Raw genomic sequence first — 24,742 nt, forward strand, 5'->3', positions numbered from 1 at the left:
TATGGGGTGATTAGTGAAATAATGCTGTGTCTTCTTCTTCAAATCTCAAATGAATGATCACGTAAAGAGATAAATTTGTATTTAATCAAATTCCTTGACAACAACAAATTGATAAAATTTAAGGCCGATTTTATCACAATGGCAAACTTTGAATATCTATAAAATTGGTCAAATAAAATACTTATTGAACTAAAAAATATAATATGAGCCTTTACTGCAAATTTGATGCTTAATTGAGCAAGTTATTGTAAAACAGCTGCATTCATGACCATTGTCTATGCTTTCACCAACCGCCGGTAAGTGAGGTTCATGAGCATGGTCACACTGATGTCTATGGGCTTAACGATGATGGGGATGGAGGCAAGTCCCACTGCCACTGTGATCAAACTTCTAGGTTTTGGTGGTATTTTACTTACATTCTTCTGTAGATAATTCTGAGTGAAAGCACATATTCTGAAAATAAAATACCAATATATACAAAAGATATAATACGAAATACCACTCACTGATTAATCACGAAATCTCAGAAACTATAACATAACTTGAAATTTGGTAGGTTCTATATACGGTGTACGTATCCGCTAAGAACGGATTGGAGGAGGTAGAACGGGTTTTGGTGGTTTTTGTTATACAAATTTCGCGCAGGTAAAGCCACAGGTTCAGCTAGTGAGTATATACATGTATATGTAACTATAATATTTCTGGTTGGAGCTGAGACGGCACAGTGGTCTAGAATACGTTAATCTTACCCGAAGATTACGGATTACGGATTTATGGCTTGGGGGATAATTCTACTAACAAAACGTAATTTTATCGCAATAGAATCTATATAAAATCGTAGCTCTTTAGCCGTTTTCCTATTCAACTAAAACAACAATCCAGTAGTTTCAATCGAAGTTGGATCGAAATGGAATCAGGACTATCGTAACCGTATACCTTAGTAGAATTTCCCCCCCAGACCACTGAGTTTTCATGTTCTATATTTTGTGCAAACAAACTCTCCAGCTTCATAATATACGTGTATGACACACACATTTGATTTCCACATACAATAATAATTAACTAAACACATTAAATTTACTGTTACATCTCTTGATTACTATTCTACCACAAACAATCATAAAGTGCGTTAATATTATGTAAATATATCTATTATAAAAGGGGATAAATAAAACATATATCATTTACATGTTGTTGTGATAACAACACGCAGTAGCAAGACTGTTTCAATGGATACGACGTATTCATTGGACATTCTACCGTCAAACATCAACTCTATTAAACCCGAATTTAGTAATTTGTTCCGGTTCGTAGGGTGAGTGAGCCAGTGTTATTTCAGGCATAAGGGTACAATTTCTTAGTTACGTTTGTAGCGCACTGGCGATGTAAGGATTGTTAATATTACTCACATTGCCAACGTCTATAAAAATGGCGACCAATTACCAGGTTAAATATGCCAATCCGATCAAGTATTAAAAAGATGATAATGATAAGGATTTACCTGTTCTCCTTATTTAACATAAATTATATAAACACAGTATAAGATCCAGACAAAATTATTTATTACTTAGAACGTTAGAACTTACCTATTTATAACGAAGCCTGGAATGGCGACGGATGCCAAAGTCTGCCATATAAGTGCATCACCTGTTTCTACTAATACGTTTTTAAATCGGCCATCTTTCTGGGAAATAAATGAATATGTGGTTATTTAAAAAAAAAACTCTTGCCTATATCGAATAGCACGTTATTTAGTAACAGTTTTTAATAAAAATAATGCGTCAAAGTTGGGCTAAGGCCTACACTTTTTAAGAAGAAGGTTTCCAGATAGTTTCATCACGCTGCTCCAATGTGGCTTGCTAAATACACATGTAGTAGATTTTCATTCAACAGATGCGGATCTTACGATGTTTTAATCACCGATCATAAAAATAAGCATATAAAAATCGTTTACTATTCATATGTTCTTACTACTGGGTTGAATAAGTTCGACTGCTGTTTTTGACAACTAAATTAAGCACCCATACTAATATTAAAGTATAGATATGAATGTAGCATAGTGCTGAATCAGTTTTGACGAAATTTGTGGATAATATAAATTGAAGCTAGGAATAGACAGCATTAATGTGAGATATAATATATATTAGGAAAAAATAATATAATTTAGTTAATTAATTCTAACTCTAATAATGAATACATAATGAAATGCTTACTCTTAACATTTTCCAACTTTTATCCCCAGTGTCAGCGAGTACATAAGCAAATGCCACAGCATAGCTAGCTCGTACTACCTTGACTGAAACCAGGGATCGGAACGCCTCACCAACTTCATTAGCGTACCCTGCAAACATGAACCTCTTCAGCGATCATTACATCACTAAGGATGAAGGGTAAGTTATCAATTACAAATCAAATTATATATTTTTTTCTATAACAGGTTGGCGGCCTGGCTAATGGGCTAACTGATGAAAGGTGGTCATCACTGGCTATAAATATTGGCAATATTGACCATTCCTTCCATAGCCGATGCTGACAAACCATGAGAGATAAGATGATATATCTTTTGTACTGTAGTTTCATTGGAGATCAAGAACTTTTTTTTAAATATTTTTGTTCTGCCCAATGTAATCAAGGATGAAGAACTTTTGTTTAAATTATTGTATTATTAATTCTTATAATGAAAGTCATGTCAAAGATAAACAAAAAATATTGTATTGTAATTTCTGTTAACTTTTATATATAAATAAAATACTTATATATATTCATTCAAATTTTTTTTTTCTTAAAAGTATACTTTTTAAGTCAATATACCTACATTACACACTTTAATAAAAATATATTTTACAAAATATGAAACCTCTTTTCCTAAAACAATAATTTATTACAGATATTGATTATTAATTATGCATAGTAAAAAGCGAATGTCGAAATCGAAATCTATGTTTATAAATTTCACATCCGAATAAAGTTTACGTAATATAAGTATTACCTAATCGCTCTTTCATGGAAAAAAATAATAAACCTTAAAAATATATAATGAAAAATATTTGTTAGAATAAATTATTTTTTTTTTTTTTTACTTACCTAAATATCGGACCCAAGTATCTCGGTAAAAATCCTTTTCTTGTCCTGGCATGACTTAAGCAATTAATAAAAATTCTCGCCTTGGGATTAAATAAGTATGAGGATTACACAGACTGTCATTTTAGATTGGAAATCAGCTTCCTCATCAAACTCGTGCAAAAAATACAAATAATAAATTAATGACTTTTTTAATATCAGAATATTGCGTTACTATTAAAATTATATCCTGTTGTGTATTTTAACACAAATGAAATATAAACCCGCATTAATCACAAATCATCAACATGTAATAGTATACTAATTGTAATGCAAATATGTAACTATTATTGATGCCTAAAGCGCGCTCACATTCATATTTTTTTAATTTAACAATTGACTTGAAATTTGGATTGTATTGGAGGCGATATGACGTCTAATAAAATGTTGCCACATTCTTAAAACCTACCATATTAGAAGTATAATTGCAATAAAAATATTCAAGATATAATTTTAAACACTTTTTTTAAGTGCAATCTCCAACTCTATTTTTATAATAGTATTGATTGCGTATTATTTATAATAAAAACACATTGAAGCCCAGATGAGAAAAATGAAATAGATTATGGTCGTTTTTTAATATTTATTTTAACGTCGTTAGTTATTCACTTTGCCTTCAGCATAAGAAAGCTACTATAATAGCAAATTGTTGAGAGCATTGGTTTTAGAAATATTTTGTTATTCAGGAAAATATTATATCAGTATAGTTTGAAAAGCCAGTAATGCCATGTAAATAATATTTACATGGCATTAAGAAACATAGCACTGACGATCTTACTCACTCCGATAAGATAAGTTGTCGTCATAATTTATTTAATTAAGACAGAGTACTCATGATTTACAAATAATATATTTAAATCATATAAATATCTTTATAAAATTAGCATATATCTTGCTAAATGTATTTATCTACAAAGTATGTGATAAAATTTCAAACAAAAACCCAATTATGCATATACATGTGTACGTTCGAAATAAATTTGTACAAAAATATTTTATAAGTAATTAGTAGTTATTTTAAATTTGTGAAGGTTTCACCAATCAGCTGTTCCTTCATTCAACCTTCAAATATCAGTATGTCAATATAATTCAGTACTTAAGTGACAAGTTGTGATAGTGATGTGTTTTAGGTTATGTTTTTATTATTTTTTTGTACAGAAATATAACGTAACATGTAAATAGAAGTAATATGTACACATATACTGCATACTTTATAAAAACGAACATATTGGATGTATTCAATGTGTGATTTTAATGCTTTGTAAGTTAAAAACTGTTGTTTTTTTTATATTGTAGGAACAGTAATAAGGAAAATATTGTCTTAAACTAGCGAATAGTATATAAAATATTTCATATTGTTTTTTAATACTAGCACCACTAGAATTGGTTCAATTGATCGTTCAGGTGCATACTAAGTACTAGTGATGTCGCTTTTACTTTCTATTTCTCAATTATATCGATATATATATATTTTTGAACGATACATATTTCATGTAGTTAGTATTCAAGCTTGCGAAGATTATTAAAATGTGACTATTTGTAATCAGACTCTTGCTTTAATTAATTATTTTTTATTAAAAATTATATACATATATATTGCAGGAACGAAGTGTAACAAATTGACTTTACACTATACACTTTGTACGTATTATGTATAATCTTTATTTAATATTGAATCATGGCTTATTTAAAAAGAATAATAGTGAGAATTTCATAATTAATTGTGAATGTCCATTTACAATTTTTGTTTAACAAAAACACCAGCATTTAAATATCCCTTAATTTGTTTTCAGTACGAATAGTGGTAACGAATAGTACTCTTTTTTACATTACATCATTCGTTCTCCTATTTATTCGGGGTCTGAGTGTTTTCCTATATCTTTTTTATTATTCATACCTTTAGTACATCAACAAGTCATTCTTTAACTCTTCATTTTCAACATTCCGTTGGGTATTAGACAAGGTCTGTGCAGACCCGTCTTAAGTATAAAATGTTTCTGGGTAAGGCAGACTACTGGCGACCTCACTTCTCGATAAAATTTTTTTTCTAATTGTCCTTTTATGACGTCTCGTCGACGACCTTTGGTCCAAAGTTTGACCTAGTTGCCCGACATTTTTGCATCCCCGAACCCTTGCTTAAGACGGGCCTGCCTGTGTGTGATATTTACAACTAGTGAACTTGATAGATTTAATGTATTCTAGGATAGGGTATTAGTATAATATTAGACTTATTATGAAGAATTGCTTGAGCGTGACACAGCCTTAAAATAATAGCAATTTAAAAATACCTTTAAGCTACAGCTATACATACTAATTACAATATCGTAAAAATCTGTGAGCCCCATATGGATTAGATTGTTTAACTTCTCTAGCGAAGGTATTGTATTACAATAAGCATATATTTTTAAAATAATATTAATAACGATAAAAACATCTTAAGAACCCGATTTCCTTATCAGATAACATGTATCGTTTATATTTATTAGAACAATTAATGAACTAAGCTCTTACATCAGTCGTAAATTAGAATTTATCTCGGTTTTTAATTTACCGAAAAATAATGCAAATACTAATTAACTTGTTTAATGTTAATTTATTTCGTGATTCACTCGAAACTATTTCGTATAATTGTCACGAAGAAGCAAAAAATTTGAATAAAATGTGGAAAATTTTATGTTCAAGTATGTGTTCGTAACTATTTAGCACGCTTATATATAACACATAAAATGTATCTTGAATATTCGCAGCAAAATGACGTCATACGTCACTTCTACGTATTATATTAAATAACAAAGTTCAATAACTGGTGTTTCGATATCATTTCAAATACATTAAGGGAAGAGAAAACGTAACAGTTTTATTGTTTCTTTTCATTAAACATTGGATGCTAAATTATTGGATGTATTTTTTATATATACGAAAACATATATGTATCGGAGCATGGTCATTTTTTACATGAAAGATGTAAATATAAAAATACTACCTAGAGATAGAGATGGGTATCTCTAAGAATAGCTAGAATAAGGGTATACATAAAACTGCTTACGAGGCACACGCAATTGAAGCTCTCAGGGTCCATGATTTGATTGCAGTATTATCTACAATCAGCATCATGTTTTAGCCAATTAGTACAAAACCCTTAAGCAAAACGCCCGAAAGTTCCCCATATATTATTTTCGTTCCCCGTTCGTTGGGGAAAAAGTTTATCAAATTTAGATAGACAGAAAGAGTGATGCGCGGAACTTTGTTTTATAATATGTCGTGATTAATTCCCATTTTTCGTCATCTGTTTTCGTCTCTTGATTAAACAAAATTGGTAAATACAAAGCAAATACGGTAACATTGCTAAATTTAAAAGAATCCCACATATGATTAAAATATATGAAAAAAAATGAACGATAATAGAGATAAAAAAATGTTCAAGAGGAAAAACATTAACTTCTTATTATAAGACTTAATAGGTTTAAGCATTTTCCTGCTAATATTCGTTATCAGATTTCTGTTCAAGGGTAGCCTACGTCTTAATGTAAACTGAAAACAATCCTATATTTATTGAGAAATTCGAAACAAGATAATAATAATCATTTGGAGTACTTGGTTAATAACCATTATTTAAATGGTATTGAATTGCCTTTGTAATATATAATATTCATAAAATTGATTATATTCATAACTATTAGAAAAAAATTGTAAGTGACGTCTTTACATTTGTGACAAACGAAAGTAGGCAATTAAAGTTCACGCAATGGTAGATAGTAAATCCAAAACTTTTGTTTGTTTTCTGTACCTTAATATATATTTCTTACTATATCTGAATATATCTTATCTCTAAACAATAACATTTCTAATAATTCAACATTTTTTTTATATCCTAAATATTTCGAAAAAACCTCCTTCACTTATTCGTTGTCAAAAATCTCATATACGTTACTAGGGAATAAGGAATTGTCGAGTGAACAGTTCTAGCAGTAACAGTGTAGCAGTTCTAACTCATTTTTATGTAAAGCATCCATCACTTACTCTTGTAATCCAGCATGTTGTTTTGCAAAGTAAATCCTTGAGATTTTTACTTACCTGGGCGTTGTATTGTATTTTCGTGCCATTTTATTGCCTCTTGTTTTGACACAAAGACAAAATAATGAATCCATTTATCATATCATCAGTTACAATCCGCAACAAATTCGGTTTAGGATTCTCGTCACACAATACGTAAGCAGCTAAGAGCGTCTATTCGCTGTTGCACTGATTCAAATGACTCGGTTCCTCAAGATTATTGCAACTGATACTCGAACTAATGTGTTGTATATCGGGGTTTTTTGTAAAACTTTTTTACTATCTAGACGTTATTTTTATTTTTGGCAATTTCTGTATTAAGTGGCCTCAATCGTCGTCCAAGGCGAGGTTACTTGCTTACAAGCGATACTCAACTTTATTTAAATAGATCATGCCACTTGTAAATCAAGGTTTTATCGAAACATTGAGTTCATACCTAAAACATAGAATAATTATACGGTTGTAATTCTCTTATTGAGTTGGGAACTCCATTCTTTGAAATGTAAAATGCTCTCGTTTAAATTTGCACATTGAGTTAAACATCATTGAAAGTTGAATTATAATTAGGAGTTAAAGCTATTTTTTCTAATTCAGAAATCATATTTTATTTAAAATAAATAGCTAGCCTCAGGGCCGGACCGTAAGTTTAGGGGGCCCTGGGCTAACACTATTTAGGGGCCCACCTAAGACATATCTGAACGTAGACTTTAATTAAATTAATTGAATGGGTTTGATTAATTACAGTACTCGTAGGACTGCAAACCATACGATCTGTTTAATTTAATAAAGTTATGGATTCTTTCGCATTATCGTCTATTTTTGACTTTGACTTAGCTGGGGCCCCCGTGAATCCACGGGGCCCTGGGCTGAAGCCCAAAAAGCCATATGGTAGATCCGGTCCTGGCTAGCCTCAAACCTAAAGGAGATAATAAAATATCCGCCGCCGAAATTAAAATCGCCGCATATTTTTTTAGTATTTATTAAAATGTTAGGAGAATCAAACATATATTAATATAACGTCCAGAAATATTTGGTCGATTCGAACGACGCAATATTTTTAACATTTACTTAGTATTAATCGTATAAGATAAACTATCATTATCACTGAATCATTAAACATTAGTTAATTATACCGCAGTTTATTTAATACTAAATCAACTTCTAGAGCAAATAATCGGAAAATTATGCAAATAGTACAATCTTGATCCGGACTTATTTTATGTACTTCTTATTTGAAGAAAAATGTGGTGTTTTATTTTGATTAAGGCTTTACTGTTATTACACGAGAAGATAAGAATTTTCAGATTCTCTTCAATTTTCAAATGAGCTTTGTGTAGTTAACATGAAAGAAGCAACGTGAGTGATTTCTTATTTTCCGTTTCTTTTAAACTGTATTCGCCAATGTGTTCGTTAAGTGTTTAATTATATTGGATTCTCTTAAAATCTTATATTCCAGAATACTTATTTTATTTACTTGGTGGTAGGGCTTTGTGCAAGCCCGTCTGGGTAGGTACCACCCACTCATCAGATGTTCTACCGCCAAACAACAGTACTCAGTATTGTTGTGTTCCGGTTTGAAGGGTGAGTGAGCCAGTGTAACTACAGGCACAAGGGACGTAACATCTTAGTTCCCAAGGTTGGTGGCGCATTGGTGATGTAAGAAATGGTTAATATTTCTTACAACGCCATTGTCTATGGGCGGCGGTGGTCCACTTACCATCAGGTGGCCCATTTGTTCGTCCGTCTACCGATATCATAAATCTATATAAATAATTACCTACCTAACCTTACTATCAATATGTTTCATTGATTGTGAATTGTTATGTGTTTTAGTTTGTTAATTTCTTGTGTCTGTTAAAAAGAAATATTATTATTATTTAACATTTTATAATATTTTTGACGTACTGGGTCCCATGATTGCGACTGTCTGTTTCATACAGTTTGCCATAATGGTTGATGAATAGTATTGATTGCTTTGCTCTTAAGGGTAGGTCTATAAGATTCTTCGATAAAGCTATCTAACGCAATTACTATATCCTAGGATTAGCGGTTTTAATCATACAGTCCTTCTTTATAAAGTTTACATAATATAGATTTGTTATATAATTAGTCATAAAACTGATATTAGGTCAAATGGAAATGACCGTCCGTTGATAAGATACGTCAATCACGAACTGTACATTGAAGTTTTGAATGTAAAGTTCATACAAAACTATAATGGAATATATAAACAAAGATTACATGCCTAAACGTAAGTTACCTTTATACATTTGGTTGGGATATTGTAAACATCAAAACGTTGTATAACTATTTCAAGTTGAAGGACATGTGACGCAAGACAGTGTAAGTGCTACGTTTACTTGGTGGTAAGGCTTTGTGCAAGGTACCCATTCATCACAAATTCTAGTGCCAAACAGCAATACTTAGTATATTCGTAGATCGGTTTGTAAGTACTAACTACAGGCGGTGGGTTTACTTTATATAAAACCTTAATTTCTGTTTTTGGCGGCGCATTGACTATAATCCATTCCGTCGTCTCCCTTCTTAATATAAATATAATAACAATATTAGTAATTTGTTAAATTATTAATGATTAGTGACATTATTTAGAAATGTTTTATGAAAATACTAAAATTTATTAAAAAGTAATATCATTAAATTCAACTGTATTAAAATTAAACAGAATTTATTTAAATAAAGATTTTTTTCAATTTTTTTTTTGTAAATCATTGAACTTTATGACCATATTTATACAAATAACTTTTTATTCCACTCAATATCTTATATTGATTATAACAATGGATTTAGAAGATAAAAGCTGATCGATATAACTGTTATCGATAAAAGCTAAAAACAAGCGGCGCTTCACTAATATGAAATATTAACGAACCGATATTTGGAAAGCATGCTTGCGAAGCATATTTATACCGTTCTGAAACTATAAATAATTATGTTAAAGTTCCGTATCAACCGGATTAGCAGATTAATAAAAACACATAAAACAACAAATAATACTCTCTTGCTAATAAATAAAATAAAAATAATAGTATTTTTTTTACATAATTACTTAAATGTTATACCTGAAAAATTCAGTGTTTGAAATGTAAGATTTAACGAAATATTTGGTTAAAGGTACAATTTTTTATACAATTATATATTTGGCATATAATGCCAATATATAGATATAATATATCGCTATAAAGTTTTATAGCGATTTCGTTTCTGTTTCTTCTCGATGGATGCTGCTTTCCGAAACGTCGGAGTTAAAATGTTAATAATTAATTGTATTTAAAACGAATACTGATTGTTTTCTGCCAACGTTACAATTATTGCAAACAACAGCATCTGCGGACGCTTTATGGTGTTTATCGTAAATTCATCGATGTGTGTCCATTGGTTTTTGCTGTTTTCATTTATATTATTTATAGCTGTTCGTACGCGTTTGAATTGAAGTTATTTGGACATTGCAGTGTAACTTTTATTTTTATTATTTTATATATAATTATAAAATAAAAGCCTAAGTTATTATATCACATCAGCTATCTGCCAATGCGAGTCCCGTCAAAATCGGTCCAGCCATTCCAAAGATTAGCGGGTACAGACAGACAGAAAAAAATTGTAAAAAATTATATTTCGGTATATGTACCATGTATACATACATTTACTAAAAAGCGGTTATTTTGATATTACTGACAAACATTCTAATTTTATATTATGTATATATATGTTTAGATACAGATATCGAAAAAGGTTTTCGTTTATTACGAGATTACGAGAACTGTGCCATACCAAGGTGAAAGATTAGGAATTGCTATTACTAAACTGTCCTTAATAAATAGCTGTTACCCGCGGTTTTGCTCGCGTTTTACGTATCGGTTATAAAGTGGCCTATGGGCTATGTCCTTCCTCGCAGCTCATGCTTGCCTCGCACTCATTTCATCAAATTCGTTTTAATGATTTGCCCTTGAAAGAGTAACAGGGTTACTTTCGCATATAAAATATTAGTATGATAACAACCAGATGAATCGAATCGAATCAACAAATAAAACATAATCTATGAATGTATTGAAAAATAAACCAATATGAATAATTACATCAATTAAAATAAATATGTTATATTAAAATATAAATAGACATTAATCATATTCTACATATTTTATCGCAAACAATCTAGATTGTATATTATGTCTTTTAATATATATTTTTTTATGATACCGGTAGGCGAACGAGCAAATGGGCCACCTGATGGTAAGCGGTCACGACCGCCCATATGCAATGGCGTTGTAAGAAATATTAACCATTCATTACATCACCAATGCGCCACAAACCTTGGGAACTAAGATTTTACGTTCCTTGTGCCTGTATTTACACTGGCTCACTCACCCTTCAAACCGGAACACGACAATACTGAGTACTGCTGTTTGGCTATAGAATATCTGATAAGTGAGTGGTACCTACCCAGACGGGCTTAAACAAAGCCGTACTACCAAGTGAATTATTATTAATGTCATTTTTTATAAATAAAATATACGTAATTGTATTCACGTGGAATTAAGTTACATAATATAATGTATCTTAGAGTATCTCGAGTATTTATGCGCACGCGCTCATCGTGATCGGTTTTTGATTGACGTTGATATACATAACATATCCCGATACGGAACTGATAGTGTATGAGTGATCAATCTTCATATTTCACGATTTATTTATCAATGTACGTAATAACTTGACATTTTTTATTCATAACTAACGTCATTGGCTACTGTTTCCGTTGATTGAAAATAAGGTTCTAATTTAAATATTACATCCAGAATCACAGTATTTAGAGGAAGAGGGGATGGAAATAATTTACCCTCTGTTTAATTTTTACTCATATTGCATATCTTTCTTTTCTTCTATTAATTCTCTTTACAACAATACAAACTCTGACAAAGTAGGATGTAAATTCTCAGCGAGGCACGCTCGTGCGAATTAAGTAGACGAATATGAATCGGATTGTTGTATAGATCAGTTGAATTATACATATTGTTTATTAAATATGGAAAAGCGTATGGAATAATATTTATATCTATATATTTTATTTACATTTGTATGCTTTCTAACTATGCCTTGTATTTACGCTGGCTTACGTATCTTGCAAACGTCAGCAATAGGAATTGTTGGCATTTGGCAGCAGAATAATAATTTATGAGGGAGGGTCCAAGACTGACCCAAAGACGTAAAAACTAATGAAGCCTTTCAAATTTTATTTAATTTATTCGTGAATTCGTTAACAGCATGATAGAACTTCAAACCAAAAAAAATGTCCAAATTTATGTAAAAAAAAATCGTCAATATAGCTTTACAATGCGGGATATTTTAAAACGTAGCTAAATTGAACACATATATAATCATAGTATATCCGTGCGGAAGCCGACAGTGTATCTGGCTAATACCTTATATATATATATAAACATATAAAAACTATGCACACATGCATAATTTATCCTTGATCGAGTGTGGGTATCGACGACATTTTGCTAGTTGAGCGAAACCAACAAAATAGTCGACTTTTTCTATTTATGTAGTTGTTGTGTTTGACGTATTCGTTTAGTTAAGACGCTATGCAAACAAGTACTTACCAAATTTTATCTCGGAGATTATTGCAATAAAAAACTGCCATAAAGTATGTTTGCCGTATAGGCTGTCGCAGTATCTATCGAGCGTTGATAGAGAATAGTTTTTTTAACTTTATTTGTACTTTTTGCTGAATTAAATTGATTAAATAACGATAGATAGATAACATTTTATAAAGTTTTTGTAATGTTATGTAATTATTTAACTTTTTTTAATAACTTTAGTAGTGTGTGAAGTAGTTAGTAGTGATGTTATCTTTTAATAAACTTAACCTATTCGTGTGTGGGTCAAATAATGCAAATATTAACCAGTTCTTACCAACATATTGAGCTGATACTTCGTGTACACTTTCGCGACTTGTGATAAATCCATCTAGTCTAAAATTAATTATTTTCAGCTGCGGATTAAATTAAAATTAGGTTATTTATTCGAACAGTCAATTTTATTTTATTGGATATTTTTAAATAAGGTGTTTATTTTAATATGAAATAATTTAAACCAATAGTTTTCATTGTAGTGAAAGTAAAAGCGCAACACTTTTAATTTTTTTTAGATGTCAAATGTCTTATACTATTTACCTACAATTTGATATTGTAATAATAAGATATATTAAGAGTTTAAAGTCAAACGCTTACGCAGCGTTTCAATAGTTTAGTACATTCATTGTATTTAAATGACACTAAACAAGATCTCTTGTTTATATATTATAAATAAACAGATAGTTTATAAATTATATTTGAATTACAGATTAAAATTACATCCAGTTATTTCGTAAATTTTAATTTAATTTTAGAAGTGAGTAAAGTGATTATGTTGTGATACAAATTTGAAGTGTACAGAAGTGAGTTAACAATGGGGACCGGTAGTGAGACCAAGGACTCTGAAAAGGAAAAGTTGAACCCTAATGGATGGTAAGAAATTACATTTAATGTATAAAGGAATCGGGCCATAATTATAGAACGTTTGGCTTGAAATTAAACGAATGTTTTCTCCACGTATGCTGTGTGCGTCACTGGAATCTTATATATTAATAGAGTAAGCCGATTTTTGTCTCAGTGATTATGTCGGTTAATAAAAGTCGGTTATGGTCTCATTTTGAAGTGCTCCAGCCGTAGATGTGCAGAAAATTAAAGAGGAATATTTATTGCAATTTACTTACTTGTTATAATTAACAAAGTTTCGTTTTAGAGAGGAAAAAGTTACTAGCTGGTAACAGAGCGGTACTACAGTTGTATAAGAAAAAAATTGAAAAACGTAAACAAAATTAAAGTAAATTGTTATCGCGACGAACTCCATTCCAATTCTAACTGAACTAAAGTCTATTATTTGACATTAAAGATTTCATTAAAATAAGGTGTCATTTTGGCGCCAAATGCAGATAAGTAATTTGCAGTTTACAATGAAATGAAATCAAAACATATCCTGCCATAGATTAAATAGAAATTCCTAAAAAAATCTTTTGAATAAACGCGAAATTTCGCGGGAAACCCACTAGTTTAAGTTTAATTTTATATATAGATTAGTAAGCTGAAGTGGCAGTGGGCTGGCCATATTTGTCGTAGAACCGATAACCGTTGGGGAAAACGTGTTCTAGAGTGGAGACCGCGTCTCGGCAAACGTAGTGTAGGACGTCCTCAGGCACGGTGGAGTGACGATTTGCGCAAGACCGCTGGAAGAAAGACCACAGTGGCGTGCATTTGGAGAGGCCTATGTCCAGCAGTGGACAAATATGGGCTGATGATGTGATGTGATATTATATTACATTACCACTTGGTGGTAGGACTTTGTGCAAGCCCGTCTGGGTTACCACCCACTCATCAGATATTCTGCCCCCAAACAGCAGTACTCAGTATTGTTGTGTTCCGGTTTGAAGGGTGAATGAGCCAGTGTAACTACAGGCACAAGGAACGTAACATCTTAGTTCCCAAGGTTGATGGCGCATTGGTGATGTAAGAAATATTAACATTCCTTACAACGCCATTGTCTATGGGCGGTGGTGACCACTTACCATCAGGTGGCACATTTGCACGTCCGCCTACTGATTACATAAAAAAAAAATTACCTACATCTAGATAGTAGATAGAGAGTCGCAATACATAAGAACTAAAACAAACGAGCCAAATTTATTTTCTTGTGTGCGTGACAGCTACGTTTGACACTCGCCAAATGTCATACTAATTTACTAGTGTGCGTGTAATTAGCGGTCACTAATTTTTCGCAGCGTTCTCAGCTTTAACAGTCTATCTATGCACATAAATAATCAAAGCAATTAGAGTATCAAATTCGTGATGTTTATATATTAATTAGCTAAAACAAAAATCTATATCTATGTATGATAAAAATTAATGGGACTTTTATTCTCAGAAACGATTCTACATGAAATTTGTACTGAACAAAACTGTCTGCCTCATGGCATGCTACTTTTGTAGGACACATTTTCTTCTAAAGTTAATATTTACTATAAAAAAAAAATAAAAAAACATCATTTTTATTCGAGATTTAGTCTTGAAGATGAAATTAGCATTTTAATTAAGATATTTATGTTCAGGACCTTTTGGAACTCTATCCAAATGAAATAATTTGAATATGATCTACAGATGCGTTATTGGCGAATGTCAAGACAATTTAAAACAATAAAACTGTACACTTGACATTGATATTCAATAGTGAATGATTTAAATACATGTGTTTATGTAACGAATTTAACTACGAAAATGTCTATTAAAAACAACAACGTTTTAAATAATAATCTGCTCGTGCATCCGCTAACGAATGCAGGTGTAGTCTTATTAAAAGATATGTCATTTTTAAATATTTTAATTTATGTTTTTAAACAGATATTAATACGACCAAAAATCATTTCGTATTTTTTTTGAGTAATACTAAATATAATACGTTTGCCTAAAACTGCATTTACAACGCGTCACTTTTTCGTGGAAACAATTATATACATATATGTATATTCTAATACTAATTTCGTAATTATATTGTTATATTAGTAGTACATAACATAATAACATAATCAGCCTGTAAATTTCCCACTGCTGGGCTAAGGCCTCCTCTCCCGTTGAGGAGAAGGTATGGAGCATATTCCACCACGCTGCTCCAATGCGGGTTGGTGGAATACACATGTGGCAGAATATCGTTGAAATTAGACACATGCAGGTTTCCTCACGATGTTTTCCTTCACCGCCGAGCACGAGATGAATTATAAACAAATTAAGCACATGTAAATTCAGTGGTGCCTGCCTGGGTTTGAACCCGAAATCATCGGTTAAGATGCACGCGTTCTAACCACTGGGCCATCTCGGCTTATATATATTATATATTAGTAGTGTTACCGATAAACATGCAGCGCGCAAAACTTCACTCTTGTAATTACAGATAAACGTCTCACAGGTCCGTTTAGAACGACGTCTCGTCCCGCACTGATTTATTCACCGACAAAGGACTTACATCGCGATTTGCGCGTAATGATCACGTAAAAAAAACATTAAAAATATATATATCCGACAAAAAAGCCGAAGGTCGTTCACTAATATTTTAAATTGATTCTTAATCATATTTATTTTATATTAGTAATTTTTTTGTATTGTATTTTTATAGACATCGATGGCGACTAAAATTCTACACAAGAAGTTATGTCACCTTTACCTTTAGAGAGCACGGAATGTATTGGCTTATGACGGCAGTGACACGTTACCGATTCTATTCCGTGTATGACTTTGACCGAACGTCAACAGGATCGTTGGGTTTGTATCGATTCGACTGCGACAAACTATCAATTTTTAAGTCGTCCATGTCTATTGATCTTACCCTGTACTGAAGGGTTAGCATCTCATCTGATGATAAAAGTCTGGAAATAGAGACTGCACCTGTGTACTATACACACTAGTACTCTAAATTATCCTGCTCAAGTTAGTCATAGAGATCGTATCGTATCGAGCCGTAATCGAAGTTTTGGAATGTATTTTATATATTTATTATATATATTTATACAAGTATTTATAATAACAATGTGTAGCGTAGGACGAGGATATTAACGTTATCTCTGTATAGTGCTGGGGTTAGTGGACCAGTGGAGTTTATACACTATAAAGTATTGACTTGGAAGATATCTCGAATTATTGTTCGATAAGACGACAGAGTTTTATAACATTTGGTATTTTTTTTTTTAAATAAAATAATTCAATACTTATTGTCTTATACATTATTAATAATAATAAATTGTCATCGTTCTATGATATTCTCGGTATATAATGCAGAGATGTTAAAACATATTCAATAAATTAAAAAAATAAATAATAAGATGGCGAATATCGTCTTCCATATTTAAATTTAAATAAACATGCGATCTATAAATCATATACATATAGTCACTTACAAAAAGGATATACAAAAACTATGTACTTGATTTTACTTGATTGTAATAAAGTCGGATAGAAGATTGGTCGGCTTGACAAATATGATGAAAAAGTCTTTAATGAAATTTATTGTCGAAAGTATTCTGTAATTTTTGCGCAAAACAGTTACCAATTGTTATTAATTCGAACGATACCGTGCCGTACTTAGAGTTACTCTTGCCCCAGTAGGTATTGAGACGACCAATCGCTTACACAGATAAAACTAAAACAGATAATTACTACAAGTGCAAAGTATTAAAAGTTTTGACCAAACAACTCGTTCCAGTCGATGCCTTTGAAAGAGAGTGTTTTGTATTCTGATATTGTAGATAAAAATTGAATTATTGTTTAGATAATCTGTGCTCGTGAAAATGCGTATGAAAAAAACATTAGTATTATTTGAAAGTGATTTTGGACGTAACAATAACAATGACGACGAAAATGTTCCACTGTTACAAGACTGTTCGGGACGAGAAGACGCACGGCTAGTATTAGTTTAAACTTGGAAACGTTTAATTACTTCACATCTGGGACAAATTGGTCCAAATGTGATAGTTGAATATTTAAAAAAATTAAGAGCTCGTTTATTTTTCTCAGTTTTTGTTAAAACCTTCTTATAAAGGGTTTGAATTATGATCGCGTTCATTTTGTATATGTTGATAAAATATTTTTTCCCAATTCAATTTATAAAAAAGTTAAGTACTGTATATAAATGTCCTACTGCTGAGAAAAGGGCTCCTTACCTCCCTCACTGCTTCCTTCTCTCGAGGAGGTTGTGGAATTTGTTCCAACACGCTGCATCGATGCGGTTTGTGTACATGCAGGTGACTGTTGTTGCAATGGCACATGATGAATTACAAAATTTAAACACATAAAAACTCAGTCATAATTATTTGTTCTGACTACTGTTCCATCTAGGCTCTTGAATTATATTCGGGCGTTACTTCATTTAAATTAGTCCAACTTCGCATATGAACAGGACAGAGGAAGTCCTAAGAAAGTATTCATATTTATTTTCTCATCAAACAGGAGTTTGTAAATACTCCGCTACGGTTTGGCGATTATTTGCTTCAGACTTTAGACGCAAATCATTTTCGACAGCTAAAAGTTTTATTGAAAAATAAATCTCTAAAACTGCTTTCTGTCAAAGAAATAAAAAAAGGTGTGTACTTATGAACGCGCGCGTGTGAATATCTACTTATAATTACATTACAATAAATTCAAAATAACTTGCGTACTAAATGTAATTTTCACTTTTTTCACTACTACTATAACACTCACTCATTAATTCAAACTTTCACAATTTAAATAACTTAAACTATCATAAAAAACTACCAGTCACTATTTTTTAGATAACGCGCCCAAAGAAATATAATTTCAAAAAAACCCTACAACTGTATTTTCCAAAATAATTATGATATCTACAATACTGTTGTCATTGGTGGCCAGATTGTTCTTAACCTTTGTACTTGAATTCCAAGAACAAAACAAACTTTCCTCTTTATAATTGATTATATGTACTTTATTTCCAGGCTGCAGTCCCGGCCTAGCCAACAGTTCAACGTGATCCGACGTGTCTACCAGCAGGATGCTCTCAACAAGGATGCTGATTATCAGGTTCCGGAGAAACCATGTAAGGATCTTTATCCTGGGGTCACATAATATCTTTTGAAAATTATTATCAATAAATACGAGAAGGAATGAGAATTTAAAATAATAGGTTATCCACCACAAAGTTCGTTCCAAAATAATATGCAATATATTATTCATATAGACCATTCATATTAAAAGAAATTTGAAAAATTATCGTGAAGACATGAGAATTAATTTGGAATTTATCCTTCAATAGTTGATTAAGTCAGGTTGTGTAATTTCCCGCTTTTGGGTAGATTCATACAGACGTATGATGATGATTTGCTCTTAGTCGATAACAGCCGCGACGACCAATCTCTTGAGAGACTAAGCAACTTCGCAGGACATATGTATATAGTACACAAGTCTCTTACTCTAATAATCCGATGGGACAGCAAATTCGATACGACTGGAATAAGTTCAAATACAAGACGAATGGCTTAACCTAAACTTCCTACTCCTAAACTCTGGGATAGTACAGAAAAAAACAATAATATTTTATCGGCCTAACCCAAAATCTTGCGGTCTTGACCTTATGAGCTATTACACAAACTAGGCAGGCGGTACATAAAGTAATATTATAAAAATATTTACTCTGACTTCATAATTCCAGTGGGATACAGATGCAAGAGGGTAGTACAAAACTGTGGCTTTGGTGATTGTCTCCTGAACTCGCTACCAATTGCAAGATGGCTGCCACGCTACAATATGAAGAAGGATTTGGTTGGCGACCTGGTAGCCGGCGCTACGACTGCAGTCATGCACATACCACAAGGTGAACTTATCGAAATAAGTATTAAGTATTCCATGTATTCTAAATAGTCAATAACTCCATATTTCAAGTATAACAATATAAAGATTGGAGCCAAAGGAGTGCTCTTTAGATTAAAACATTTGCCAAATTATCGATCACGGCGGACAATCTCAAAGCACAATTACGCAAAAAAAAATAAAAAAATATGTCTTTGAATTCATACCAAGCTTATTATCGGGTGCAAAGAGGGAATATTTTCACAGCATCTGAACGTTTGCATATAAACAAGCATGAATTGTCTCTAACAGCAATGCGTAAAACATTTATTTCTTTCTGAAATTACCGAAAAATATATATTTTTTTAGGTATGGCCTACGCGATGTTAGCTGAAGTGCCTCCTATAGTCGGTCTATACATGGCATTTTTCCCAGTACTTATATATGTGATATTTGGCACCTCACCCCATGTGTCCATGGGGACGTTCGCGGTCGCCTGCCTTATGGCGGGTAAGGTAAGTTTCGTTTAAATTTTAGTAATTAGCAATACAGATACCCAAATAATACGTGAGAATTATCATATCATTTTAGATTTTCAATTAAATTAACATAAGTAGTGGATTAATAAAATACGATTAATTTAATTAATGTTTCTATTTTAATTGTGATGTTATTAAAATAAATTTGAATTATAATTCATTGTGTTTGAATTATTTTGGCTAACTTAACAATGTACACGATTTTGTGACATTAAAGTTTTCAAATGCTCCATTGTATTGGCTGTGGTATTTTTATATCATCACAGTATAACCACTTTAAAGTTCAATAACCTTTAAATCAATTATTCTTACTCTTTCATTCAGGTAGTTTCACAGCATTCATCTCACTCGGAATTAGTCAACGCTGTTAACGTCACAACTTCAGAAGGTAAATTTGTATTCTTTAAGAATTTCCTATAATGTGTAAATTTATTGATTCGTATTACTTGGTAGGGTATTGTGAAAACTCATTTTTATAGGTACTACTCACTCATAATATATTCTACCGCAAAACAGCAATAGTTAGTATTATTGTCTTCCGGTTGAGTGAGACAGTGTAACTAAACGCACAAAGGATATATATACATTTAAGTTCCCAAAGTCCTATTAATATTTCTTACAATAACAGTGTCTATGGTTAGCTTTGAGCACCTACAATTAAAGGATATTTCTTAAGCTTACCACAGACGAGTTGTTTGACAATTATAAAATGAACATAAAATCTATTCAGTTTTAATTATTTTAATAAATGCAAGCATTTAATATACGCGATTGAAAATAACCGAAAATTGCGAATTAAAATTCGAGCAACATTTAATTTTCATGTGCAATTTGTGTCAAGAATTCATCTCATGCTTAGTGATGTAGGAAAACTTTCATGTGTCGAACATAATTATGCCATACGTTTGTCTTCAATATGAGGGACATGATGTAGAAAGTGCTTTTTGTTCATTCATCAGGTCCACCTTTCTTAACCGGAGGATATTCGCCGGTGGAAATACTCAGCGTACTTTCCTTAACTATTGGCTTAATGCAAGTAAGTATTACGATGAAAATAAACCCATTTATAATGATAAAAGGTTATTATGGGCCAAAATCGCAACACTAAAAGCAGTATAAAATATATAACTTCACTTTGGTGCTTGAGGTTGGGTTACATTTCTAGAATATCATATATTTCTGCCCTATTGTAATATGATCCGATTCTTTTAAATCCGGAAGAGTTTGTATTTATATATATGTGTATATATGTGCCTAATTTTGAATAGAATATATCTTTGAATGGAGTTTAAATTAAATACACCTAGCAAATAATGTTTAATTTTGATGTTAGCCAATAAAGTTAGTTGTAAAATAAAGTATTACAATACTTTTTGTTACACTTATTGTCAGTACTTGGAATTACTATTTGTCCATCACAAGACCTACAGTGCATATTATTCGGGGTAATGGTCTATTAAAGCTGAGTCCAAACTAAAGAAAAAATGGAAATGTTTGTTTTGAAAACTTTCTATTATTAACTTTAGTTGACAACAAATGTTCGTAACTTTCTATAAAATTTCAAACAATTATTTCAATAGAAATTTACCATAGCATAAAAATAAAATGGACTTGTAATTTTAAGTAACATGTTCCTCCATTTTGCAGAAGTTAAATCGTAATGAATCCATGTCTGTCTATGTTATTTCTTTTAGGTGATAATGTGGATGATGAGACTGGGCGCGGTGTCCACTCTGCTCTCGGAGCCTCTCGTGTCTGGTTTCACGACCGCAGCCTCCTTCCATGTTCTCACATCTCAGCTGAAAGACCTCTTTGGGGTCAAGCTACCAAAATTAGGATCCAATTACAAAGTTATATTTGTAAGTAGAAAATATTTAAAATTTATTCGGTAACTTATGACTAAATGTGTGAGTGTGTGTTCAAACTAAAAAAAAACCGGTAAATGTCAATGCTGCGCTAAAGTCTCTGAAAACTGAGCGTTTATATATAAATTATATGTTTATGTATAAATGTTAGAAAAGCATAAATAAAATTGATTTGTCTGCTTGTGATTTCGAAAAAAATACCAAAATAACCATTCTTTTCCTTTTATTTTTGAAAAACGGATAATAATTACAAATGTATATATTTGTAGTGTAATATTCCTTGGTATGGTTTCGTCTTTATTTTCCTCAAAATCGTTCGAGTCTATCAAAAATTATAACAACATAAAATTCACGTACAGTATAACTTTTACAATACAAAATATAATACGGCTAAAACCGCATGACACAGCTAGCATTAAGTATTTTCTCAATTTCAGACAGCTATTGAAATTGTCAAGAGTATACCAAACGCAAACTGGATCGCGTTCGCGATATCCGCGATCACGTGCACAATAATTGCTTTGAATAATGAAGTCTTAAAGGTACGTTAAATTAATAACATTTTTCAATTTAATTCGGACACGATCGCTTATCTGGTCCACTTGTCAAAGGGCACTGCAATTACGCAGCATATACTTCAAAAGGCGCTAATCCAAGTGCACTCTTTATTCCCTGTCAGTAGGAAATAAGTAATTCGATGGGACGAATCCGAATCGGCTGGTAAGAGTTCAACCAACACCTTTACATGCTTTCCGAGGCATGATTATTTAAGCCGCGCTAATCCTAATCCTAATCTCGCGCAGGCTGATGTCCGGGATATCTTCGGTATAGTGTCGGGTGAGTTTCGCTCTAGTGTCTTCGGCTGAGCTTTTAACAGGTTTGGCGACCGAGATGTACAGCCGTCCATAGTACCTTTCGATCTCCCTCAGTAACTCTGGCTTCGTGGACGCTACATTGCCATCCTCTCTCTTGAGCTTTGTCAGCTGGCTCTACCCAATAGACAGGTCTCTGGCGTAAACTTTGGAGCCTTTGTTCCGCTCAATCGTCTCTTTACAAAAGTGTATGGGCGGTGGTGACCACTTACCACCAGGTATTTTCAATAAAAAACCATTCAGCGAATTGCTCAGTTGCTGACTAACAACCAATACAAACCAACACACATTCTGAACATTAATAATAATCAGTAAGGTTTCAATTGATTGTATTATAATTTCAGCCTCGGATAAGCAAGATAAGTCGCGTCCCAGTGCCTATAGAACTAATGGCAATAGTATTCGGCACTCTGGCTTCTAAATTTGGCAATCTCAAAGAGTTATACGGAGTTTCTTTAGTTGGAACTATTCCTACTGGGTAAGTTTTTATCTAATGACATTTTGAGGAAACGAAGTGGTTATTTATTTACCTTTCGATAACGACTAAATGATTTTAAATGTTTGACTCTTGTTGAATGTTATAAAATATAGTTTTATATAGATTTGAAAACATATATTTTGTATGGGCTCTGGCATATAAAGGCTCTGCAATACAATTGTTGTAAAACTTAAAATTTATAACGGAAAGATTGGAATTAAATCGTTATATGATTGAACACATTCAGTAATGTTGTAACTATAATGTGTAATTTTACTAAATCTATATTAAAATAACAAAAAATCAGTAACATTTTCATATTTAAGCTTTGATAATAACCGCAGTAAGGTCGCAACTAATCGGTCATGGTTTTCGACAATCAGTTTAATAATTGTGATATGTTTGTTCAACGATTTATATATAGAAATGATGACATAAAGTATTTTTTCAGTCTGCCAGAACCCAAAGTACCGGCTATAGAAATGATCCCTACGATAGCCCTAGATGCCTTCACCATCACCATGGTGACATACACCATATCCATGTCCATGGCATTGATCTTCGCGACCAAGGAGAAGTATGAAGTGGATGCCAATCAAGAGCTACTGGCTTTGGTATGGTTTTGGATTTCATTGTAATGCATGAGACGATATGCTGCAGGAGTATGGTTCTCTAGATATTTAATTGAGTATGATCAAGAACATCTATACTAATACTATAAAGGCAAAAGTAACTCTGCCTGTCGGTCTGTCTGTCTGTTGCTCTTTCACGGCCAAACCACTGAATCGATTTGAATGAAATTTGAACTCGAGGGAAGTACTTGAGCTACTTTTTTGTATCTAACACCAGCCGACAAACCCCTAAAACGCGAGCGAAGTCGCAAGCAACCACTAGTAATTCATAAACAGAATTAAAAAACACTTTAAGGTTAATTATACCTTATACGTTCCAATGTATTAAAACTTTTGATTTCGTTTAAAAAATTATACGCTTCTAAATTATAATAACTGTGCGTCGAGAAGGCCCGGTGAATAGAACACGTGAATCTTAAATATTGCGGATTCATATTTGGGCAAGCTCAACACAGTTTTTATGTGCCTTTGGCGAATGATAACATTGTTAGGAAAACTGAATTTGTCGGATGAAGTTCTACCAGCATTAAATATTAAAGCAGCGTGGTAGAAATGTTCTCAAGAGAAGAGATGACCCTTCCCCAATGGGTGGCTGCTACTTTACTTTTAATGGAACTTTCTCCTTTAGGGAGCAAGCAATATGTTTGGGTCATTCTTCGGTTGCGCCCCACTCTGCGCGAGTTTATCCAGATCTTATATCCAGTATCAGGTGTGTCATAATATATATTATATTTGTATATACTTCTGTGCTCTCCAATATATATATATATATAAATTATGCT

The 24,742-nt window shown here is 32.1% G+C and overlaps 2 protein-coding genes across 4 annotated transcripts in view; one reads left to right on the plus strand and one right to left on the minus strand.

Moving 5' to 3' along the window:
* On the minus strand, positions 1-3,349 carry LOC113404932 (mitochondrial fission process protein 1). The gene is made up of 4 exons (XM_026646010.2): positions 3,085-3,349; positions 2,214-2,341; positions 1,587-1,684; positions 1-453 (listed from the first exon to the last, which is right to left on the minus strand). The coding sequence occupies exons 1-4, from the start codon at positions 3,134-3,136 to the stop codon at positions 276-278; spliced, it is 456 nt and encodes a 151-aa protein (XP_026501795.2). The 5' UTR covers positions 3,137-3,349; the 3' UTR covers positions 1-275.
* Positions 2,250-24,742, plus strand: part of LOC113404931 (prestin) — a 27,290-nt gene continuing 4,797 nt past the window's right edge. The window contains exons 1-11 of one of the 3 annotated variants that reach the window (XM_064218182.1): positions 2,250-2,390; positions 18,725-18,825; positions 19,438-19,599; positions 19,944-20,089; positions 20,438-20,501; positions 21,073-21,149; positions 21,808-21,972; positions 22,416-22,520; positions 23,195-23,328; positions 23,780-23,942; positions 24,589-24,669. In XM_064218182.1, the coding sequence (XP_064074252.1) occupies positions 2,350-2,390; positions 18,725-18,825; positions 19,438-19,599; positions 19,944-20,089; positions 20,438-20,501; positions 21,073-21,149; positions 21,808-21,972; positions 22,416-22,520; positions 23,195-23,328; positions 23,780-23,942; positions 24,589-24,669 (1,239 nt within the window). In that variant the 5' untranslated portion in view covers positions 2,250-2,349. Of the gene's footprint in view, positions 2,391-8,470; positions 8,530-13,536; positions 13,701-18,724; positions 18,826-19,437; positions 19,600-19,943; positions 20,090-20,437; positions 20,502-21,072; positions 21,150-21,807; positions 21,973-22,415; positions 22,521-23,194; positions 23,329-23,779; positions 23,943-24,588; positions 24,670-24,742 lie in introns of those variants that run through there. The other 2 variants (XM_064218183.1, XM_064218181.1) reach the window with 2 other exon arrangements.

Source organism: Vanessa tameamea, chromosome 21, assembly GCF_037043105.1.
Source record: "Vanessa tameamea isolate UH-Manoa-2023 chromosome 21, ilVanTame1 primary haplotype, whole genome shotgun sequence".
NCBI lineage: Eukaryota > Metazoa > Arthropoda > Insecta > Lepidoptera > Nymphalidae > Vanessa > Vanessa tameamea.

What these genes read in the sequence shown, in the direction of transcription:
- LOC113404932 (XM_026646010.2), bottom strand. Translation starts at nt 3,136, where the DNA reads ATGCCAGGACAAGAAAAGGATTTTTACCGAGATACTTGGGTCCGATAT. An exon ending in AAAGTTGGAAAATGTTAAGA is followed by an intron (nt 1,685 to 2,213) that starts GTAAGCATTTCA and finishes TTTATTTCCCAG; the next exon opens with AAAGATGGCCGATTTAAAAA. An exon ending in CCAGGCTTCGTTATAAATAG is followed by an intron (nt 454 to 1,586) that starts GTAAGTTCTAAC and finishes TTTTATTTTCAG; the next exon opens with AATATGTGCTTTCACTCAGA.